Source organism: Bison bison, unplaced genomic scaffold (assembly GCF_000754665.1).
Source record: "Bison bison bison isolate TAMUID 2011002044 unplaced genomic scaffold, Bison_UMD1.0 scf7180017864508, whole genome shotgun sequence".
NCBI lineage: Eukaryota > Metazoa > Chordata > Mammalia > Artiodactyla > Bovidae > Bison > Bison bison.
Genome location: NW_011495064.1, coordinates 7,319,082 through 7,327,633, shown reverse-complemented (window position 1 = coordinate 7,327,633; position 8,552 = coordinate 7,319,082). Strand labels below are relative to the sequence as shown.

At 47.9% G+C, this 8,552-nt stretch overlaps 1 protein-coding gene across 1 annotated transcript in view; it reads right to left on the bottom strand.

Moving 5' to 3' along the window:
• The window catches only part of MAP4K4 (mitogen-activated protein kinase kinase kinase kinase 4), a gene marked incomplete at its 5' end in the record, with an annotated part of 149,039 nt that overhangs the window by 40,034 nt on the left and 100,453 nt on the right, over nt 1-8,552 (bottom strand). The window contains 5 exon segments of the mRNA XM_010829864.1: nt 549-724; nt 4,947-5,025; nt 6,793-6,847; nt 7,672-7,802; nt 8,264-8,354. Of these exon segments, the coding sequence (XP_010828166.1) occupies nt 549-724; nt 4,947-5,025; nt 6,793-6,847; nt 7,672-7,802; nt 8,264-8,354 (532 nt within the window).

The window sequence follows — 8,552 nt, the reverse complement described above, 5'->3', positions numbered from 1 at the left end:
AAAAGGATATATATATATATATATATATGACTGAATCACTTTACATCAGAAATGACGCAACACTGTAAATCAACTATACTTCAACTAAAATAAATAAGCTAATAAGTATAAAGGTGGGACCAGGGAAAAACTGATGAAATAGAACAGCAAAAGGAGACAAAAGCACAGGCTTGTCACAGCCCCCACAGCAGCATAAGGCTCTGGAAACCCCTGAGCAGGAGAGAAGTGTGAAACAGACCAATGGGGACACCTGCCGCCCACATGCCGAGCTCTGCATGGCCCACACAGAGCGCAAGACCCCCCGGCGCAGTAAGAAGCACCGCCATCCAGATGTGACCTGAGGTGGCAGCATCACGTACTGACCGGCCGCAGGGCCCCGCTAGCCGGGGTAACCACTGCCGGAGCCAGGGTGGCCCCTAGACCAACCTGGTCTAGACACTCAAGCCCCGGCCAGATGAGCCCAAACTCGAGCAGGAAAGGAATAACCTACTCTGACTGGCAAAAAACTAAAAGAATATTTAAGATGAGAATAAAACCAGACTTCATACCTTTCTCTCCTCTCTTCTTCCTGGTCCGGTCTATATGGTCCTTAAGCTGGATTCTAACCTGCCTTTCGTTCGGCTGATCCCTAATGAAAGGATGCTTCAGAAGCTGCTCGGTGGAGGGCCGCTGCATGTAATTCTTCACCAGGCATCCTTCTATAAAACTAAAAAACTTCTTGGACCTAAAAGAGAAAGTAAAAAAAAGATCATCAGATTTCTACTATGAAGAGAAAAGCTCCAAAGTATCAGTAACTTACAAGCTGGTACATGAGGCGGGGCTTCAGGATTCACTATGAGCAACGCTGCAATGCACAAGGATAAAACAGGAACGAAGCAGGGACCCTGGGGGCCAGAGCATCCCATAAACACAGTTTAGGAGTCACGCTGCACACGGGGAGCCGCAGGGGCAGTGGAGTTAATGGTGCTTGTTGATCGCGGAATCAGGGGAAGAGGAAAGCGAGTGCAGGAAGGTCTTTGCTAACTTGAAGGTGACAGAGGAGAGATGGTGGATCCTTACAGACAAGGACAGACACAGAGTGAGAGACGGACCCAAGTAAGTGATCTGAGGCTCTGGATCTTGTTAGGGTAACATGTCTATCAGTTTTAGGCTGAGTTATGCGTCAGCTCTCTACCCTTAATGTCACTGTTTAGCAATTAAGTCATGTCCGGTTCTTGCAACCCCATGGACTGTAGCCCACGAGGCTCCTCTGGCCACGGGATTTCCCAGGCAAGAACACTGGAGCGAGCTGCCATTCCCTCGTCCAGGGTTCTTCCCAACCCAGGAATCAAACCGTGTCTCGTGCATTGGCAGGCAGATTCTTTACCACTGAGCCACCAGGGAAGTCCTACACTTAATGGACAAAGGCAGAAGTAACAGTGCTGAGAAGGGCAGTGACCCTGTTGCCAACATCTACCCTACCAGACACTTTATTTTTGCTCATTTCTCCATTTCTGTCTTACGGTGACCCCTCCGCGGCCTCAGCAGAGACACTCTCAGCCACCCTGTTGTTGGAGACTCGGCTCAGACAGCTTCCTGTCCATAAACCTTTCCTGGCAACACTGCACCACACACGCCCTAAGCTAGGAGCCCTTCATTTAGGGCTCTCTGCATGTCACACACTGCACACTTCACATTTATGTCTCTGTCTCTCCTGGTTTATAACCGTACAGGTCAGGACTGGTTCCCGCTTTCCCATTTCTCAGCAAGGCCCAGCTCTGAGCATGTCAACTACAATAGGTATGCAATAAATTTTTGTTGAATGAATTGAGTTATTCAGTCTTTAAAAATGTGATTGAGAGAATGAGTTCAGTCCTTTCCAGTTACTTCATGCCTTAAGAGTTCTTTCTGTCTACCTGAAACTATCACAACATTAACTGGCTACACTCCAATATAAAATAAAACGTTTTAAAAAATAAATGAATAAAACAGATAACGACAAGAACCTACTGTATACCACAGGGAAACTTTGTGTAATACTCTGTAATAACCTAAATGGGAAACGTATTTGAAAAGGCAAGTATCAGTTCAGTTCAGTTCAGTCGCACAGTCGTGTCCGACTCTGCGACCACATGAATTGCAGCATGCCAGGCCTCCCTGTCCATCACCATCTTCCGGAGTTTACTCAAACTCACGTCCATCGAGTCAGTGATGCCATCCAGCCATCTCATCCTCTGTTGTCCCCTTCTCCTCCTGCCCCCAAGCCCTCCCAGCATCAGAGTCTTTTCCAATGAGTCAACTCTTTGCATGAGGTGGCCAAAGGACTGGAGTTTCAGCTTTAGCATCATTCCTTCCAAAGAACACCCAGGACTGATCTCCTTTAGGATAGAATGGTTGGATCTCCTTGCAGGCCAAGGGACTCTCAAGAGTCTTCTCTAACACCACAGTTCAAAAGCATCAATTCTTCGGCGCTCAGCTTTCTTCACAGTCCAACTCTCACATCCATACATGACCACTGGAAAAATCAAAGACTTGACTAGACGGACCTTTGTTGGCAAAGTAATGTCTCTGCTTTTCAATATGCTATCTAGGTATATGTATATGAATAACTGAATCACTTTGTTGTACACTTGAAACTAACATGATAATTGTAAATCAACCGTACTCCAATATAAAATTAAATATTAAAAAAAAAACTGGAAAAGAGAGAATCAGTTCTACTGTCTTCTATTTGTACTCAGAACTTATTATTCTTGTTCAATCCAACAAATATTTATGTGTCAACAATTTACATTTGTTTATGCTGGGCTCTGTAAGACATTCATATAGGAAACAGTGTATGTATATTCAATAGCGGATGTATAATCAAATTGTGAGGAAGAAAAAAGAACTGAGACAGTGGAATGGGTCCAATATCAAGAAAAAGGAGGATATTTAACCTTCCCAAGAAAAGCCACCGTTCCAGAGTGACAAGGCAGCAGAGTCCAAGTGGGACAGTGAATTGCTTTCTGATGCTGCAATGAAAAGTGGAAAAAGAGTTAAAAGAACTAGGTCAGGGTCAAGGCAAAGAAGGGCCCTCAGTCACTTGAAGAAGCTGTGGCCTTGCTCTGTGGTTAAGGAGGAGCGCACGGGATTCTACACAGCGGTAGAGGAACGCTACGGCACGTGGATTCCCAAACCCCGGGGCCCAGGAGGATCATTTGGGGAGTTTATTAAAAATACAAATGCCTGGGTCACTCCTCAGACCTTCACACTGGAGAGTTTGAGGATGGAGCCCTAAGGTAAAGAATTCCAAAGGGCTTCTCACGGGCCATGTACAGATTAACATCAGAGAAACGATCAGCTACGATATAGTCTTTAAACACAACTGTCAGCTTCTGCTGAGAATTCGCTGATCATTTTCCAAAGGCCACTTCTGCCAAAGTGGTCGTGGAAATTCACAACCTGTGGACAGGAAGACTGCATCCATAAAGGAAAAAGGCCTTCACGTTTGTGACCCTCTCGACCCTTCGGAACGCCCGGGGAAGCTGAGGCAGTGATGTGAACTGCTGAGAATGCGTCTGATCCAGCTTAGCTCGAGGCAGTCTGGTGAAAGAGCACGGGGGACTCCACTGGTACCTACACATGTCTCTCTATTTCACCATGCTGTACACACAGCGCTTGATCCACGCCTGCAAGTCATGGACGGAATAACCGACTGACTTACAAACTGTGAAAATACCCTGAAGATGGCGCATAAACTCCCTTCAGTAAAATCTGAGAAAAGGCAAAGAGAAAATGAGTGTTGTTCAGTTTAGCGTGAGCCGGATAAAGTGTCACCCAGCCCCACAGCTGACTCCCTAGTGACACCTACTGTTCACACGTGGTTTTCCAGGGCTGGCCACCCATGGGCGCATATGCTTGTCATGTTTTAATACAGGAGACCAACTGGGGCTCAGTCGTTGCCTTAAAGAACCTCTCCAAGAACTGGTAAGTGGAACCAGACCACCTCGGTTCCCTGGAGCTGAATGTGGTGAAAGAAAGGATGAAGGGAAAAGGAAATCTCGCCAGCAGATGAAAAGGGGAAGACGGGAAGACAGAGGGGAACAGACGAGCAACGAGGGTGAAAATACATGTGTGTGTCTACACCAGTGGACTAGAGGGACTCTGGAACAGGGCACCCCAACCCCCAGACCCATACCAGTCCACGGCCCATTAGGAACCAGCCACACAGCAAGAGGTGAGCGGCGCGCGGGGGATGAAGCCTCCCCTGCCGCTCCTCATCACTCTACCACCCGAGCTCCGCCTCCCAGCAGATCAGCCACAGCGTGAGATTCTCAGAGGAGCTCGCATCCTGAGTAATCACCCCAAAACCTTCCCCCCAACCCCAGTCAGTGGAAAAACTGTCTTCCATGAAGCCAATCCCTGGTGCCCAAAAGGTTGGGGACCGATGCTCCAGGACACCAGAGGACACGCCCCCAAGAAGAGCAGACCTAACAGCTGCTGAAGTCCAAGTGTTGGCCACTCAGCCATGTCCAGCTCCTTGCGACCCCATGCACTACAGCCCGCTCCTCCGTCCAGGGAATTCTCCAGACGAGAATACTGGAGTGGGTTGCCATTCCCCTCTCCAGGGGATCTTCCTGACCCAGGGATGGAACCCGGGTCTCCTACACTGCAGGCAGATTCTTTACTGCCTGAGCCACCAGGGAAGCCCATTACACTGAGAGGTATATTTAAATATTAAAACTGAACCTTTTTTAAAATATTGTGTTGGTGTTTCATAGAGTCACTTGGTGCTATTTTTACCATTCACGGACAATGGATCAAGAGAAAAAAAACATTAAAAACTAAAGCAATACACTTTGTAACACTGACTCCTGTGTTCTTTGGCAGTCAGAATGGCCAGGATTCTGTCCTGAAGTCAAACTAAAAAGGAACACTTTTTTTTAAAGGAACAGAATGACAACAACAAAGCACATGCATCTTACCATTTTTTGGACTTCAGCCGGGGAGGAGGATTCCGGGGGATGAGAAACAGGGCTCTCATGGGATGCATGTCGCAGAGAGCTGGGGAGAGGAGAGGCGTGTCAGTTACACACTCGGTCACTCGGTCTCTGTTTCTGGGACCCATTCAGGGCATCACACACTCTGCCTGCTGTATGACTGACTTGCTTCATGTCAAGCAGCCTGCACATCTAGTTATGCAGCTGAGAACATACCCCGAACCCCTCACTGAAGCACAGCAACACACGAGGAGGACCAGAGCAACGAGAATAGACCATTTCGAACAGACACTGGAAAGCATTCATAAATCAAAGATAAATACTGATTCAAAGTCCTAAAGGAGTTAACAGCTTAAGTCAGCTATTGGACGACAACAAAAATATTTTTATTTTCATAGGACTGTCATGAGGATTAAATGAGATGCAGCTGTAAAGGCCTTCACACAATGCCTGAACTCAGGAGCACTAGCAGGCATGTTCACTGCTTACGAGTGAGTGTTCCTGAAATCGGGGAGTGATGGGATTGTTTAATTTCGTTCGATGACTGTTTACCCTCTGATCACTGGCCCAGTGAAGGCGTGAGAGGTGCACTTGGACACACAAGTATGTCACAACAGGTATTTCTGTGTGTTTATTTACCTTCACAAGCACCTTACAAGACAGCTGGGAGATAGGGCCAAAGAAAGGAGGGTGCTGTTCCCGCTGCAAAAGGGAACCGGACAAAGCATGGGGCAGTCCTGCCCCATCTCAGCCCCTCAGGGGACACGATGGAGCACAGGGTGATCAGCAGAGACGGCCACTTCTGCAGCGCACCCAATCCCTAGCTGGGGGCAACCTGGGATCATTCATTCAACAAGTATTTAGTCAGCAGCTATGTACCAAATGTTATATATTCAAGGGGGACCAGCAGAAAAGAATGGGTTTCTTTTTTTCTTTGCTCTCTGCAATTCTACTCTGTTGCTAAGTCACTTCAGTCGTGTCTGACTCTGTGCAACCCCATAGACGGCAGCCCACCAGGCTCCCCCATCCCTGGGATTCTCCAGGCAAGAACACTGGAGTGGGTTGCCATTTCCTTCTCCAATGCATGAAAGTGAAAAGTGAAAGTGAAGTCGCTCAGTCGTGTCTGAGTCTTCGCAACCCCAGACTGCAGCCCACCAGGCTCCTCCATCCATGGGATTTTCCAGGCAAGAGTACTGGAGTGGGGTGCCATCGCCTTCTTCGATTCTACTCTACTCCTCATTAAAAATCAATTTCACAAAGTTGTCACTGATTTAATCCAAAGCAGAAGCAAAACTTCACAGGTAATACCAATAAAAATAAATAAATTCCATGGGTAAAAGGTTGTGCCTCTATTTTTAAAGTTAAAACATAAGTAAAATGGAAATTTCCTGTGTTAGGACCAGTTTCACTGAATACTAAGTTCAAACTGTAAAAAGAAAAATTATCACCTATTACTGTGTCTGTGTGCATGCTTAGTCCTGTCCAACTTTTGCAACCCCATGGACTGAGTCCACCAGGCTCCTCTGTCCATGGGATTCTCCAGGCAAAAATACTGGAGTGGGCTGTCATTATCTGATGTCAGAACAAATCCAGGTCATACATCTAATTACAACTTAAAAGGTAATGCGGCCCATGAACCTCAGGGAGACCTTCAGAAGGACTGATGTGTGCCAAGAACTCCTTTCACATCTAAAACTCCACTGTATTTATGATTCCTTCATCTGAACGCCCCACCAGGAACAACTCCATTCATGAAGCCACTGTTTCTGAAGCCACGAGACCAGGTTTACGTTGCATAGAACTGGGCTAACAAGGAAGGCAGGCTACTTACGGGGAGCGCCTTCAGCCATCTCAATGGCAGTGATGCCACAGGACCAGAGGTCACTCTGCAGAACAAAGCAGACGTTAGGGCACCATCCTCACTGTGAGGCCTGGGACTCGCCACCACTGGGCACTCACACAAACCACATAAATGCATTCTTGGGGGTACGAACCAAAAGGAAGTTTGCCAAGAAATTACGAGCACAAACACATCTGGAAGAACAGCTTCCAAGTAAATAAATGATCAGCTCATAAAGTTCAGTCAACTCATGAAGAGGGTGATGGAAAAGCTATACAATCTGCCTTGTATTGTACAGCTTTGTAAAAAGTTATGCAATAATGATAATAATGATCGTTAATTAGAACCACTTGCGTACCTATGATCCAACTCTCAGCCAGAGTCTGATGATCAAACAAGACTTTTCATCAGGACCAAGAACTGCATTATTGATACACGTCTCTAGAGGTCACTCTCAGAGTTTAAACACATTTGTGACCAAAGCAAAGGTGCACAGCTCTTTAGCAAGACTGAAATTTCACAAGGTGCTTGCTATGTAATCTGACAGTATTTCTGAAATAATAAATACCTGATACTCTTCAAATTAAAAAGAACAGTAAACAGAGCAGAAGCACTGAACTGACTTGGGACAAAAAAATTTCTGAGCCTGAGAGTGACCCCTCCCACCTTGAAAGCAGCACCTGATTTAGAACAGAGCTGATGCAGAAATGGACCACACACACACACACAAAGCCTCAAAATATTGTCCCGGCAGATGCGCCCTATAGCAGGAGTCCATGCGGTCCTCGCTGGAGCAGGGAGGGGAACGTGGGGGCAGAACCCATGCCCAGGACTGGCAGAGCCCACAAGGCAGGGCTGGCGACACCTTACCCTGTAATCGTAGGTGGCGTCGGGGTTCTCGTCACAGGCAATGACCTCAGGGGCCATCCAGTACGGGGTGCCTATGAACGTGTTCCTCCTCCCCACGGTCCTGTCCAGCTGGGCGCTCACCCCGAAGTCCACTGCGGCCAGAGGAAGGAAGGAAAGGGGACCAGAGTGAGCAAACCAGTACACAACAGGACGCAGACACGGAGCGGAACAGGGTCCTCAGAGTAAACCACACACCAGCACGGCGTGGATGCGTGACCCTCCAGCAACACGGGTAAGGAGCGCCCCTCCAGAGCCAAGTCACCATAGGGCCAAGATGCCCGACCAGCCTGGGGGTTTCCCCAGGGGCCTGTACCCACAGGTCCCTGAGTTTACCACAGGGACCACCAGAGGGACTGCTGGGGGAGTCTGGGGCATGGATGAAGTGGGCCTGGAGCCACGCTAAGAGGCAAGCCTGGCTCCCACTTCTCCAACAGGACAGAAGGGGAAACGGGAGTGATGCCAACAGATCTGATGCACCCCGGCGGGCATCAGATCACACTTACCCAGCTTCACCAGATCTGATGCACCCCGGCAGGCATCAGATCACACTTACCCAGCTTCACCTCTGCGTTCTCAGTCAGCAGCACATTCTGGCCCTTGATGTCGCGGTGGATCACGTGATGGATGTGGAGATGGGCCAGGCCCTACAGGCAACACACAGAGAGATTTACTTGTCTGATGCTGCCAGTGAACAGTCCAGAATGCACCCCTTATAATATTCCATGGTTTGGGGGTTAAGAATTCACCTTCCAATGTAGGAGACATGGAATGGATCCCTGGTCAGGGAACCAATATCCCACATATCACTTAGTGTGGCCAAAGATTAAAGGAAAGAAAGAAAG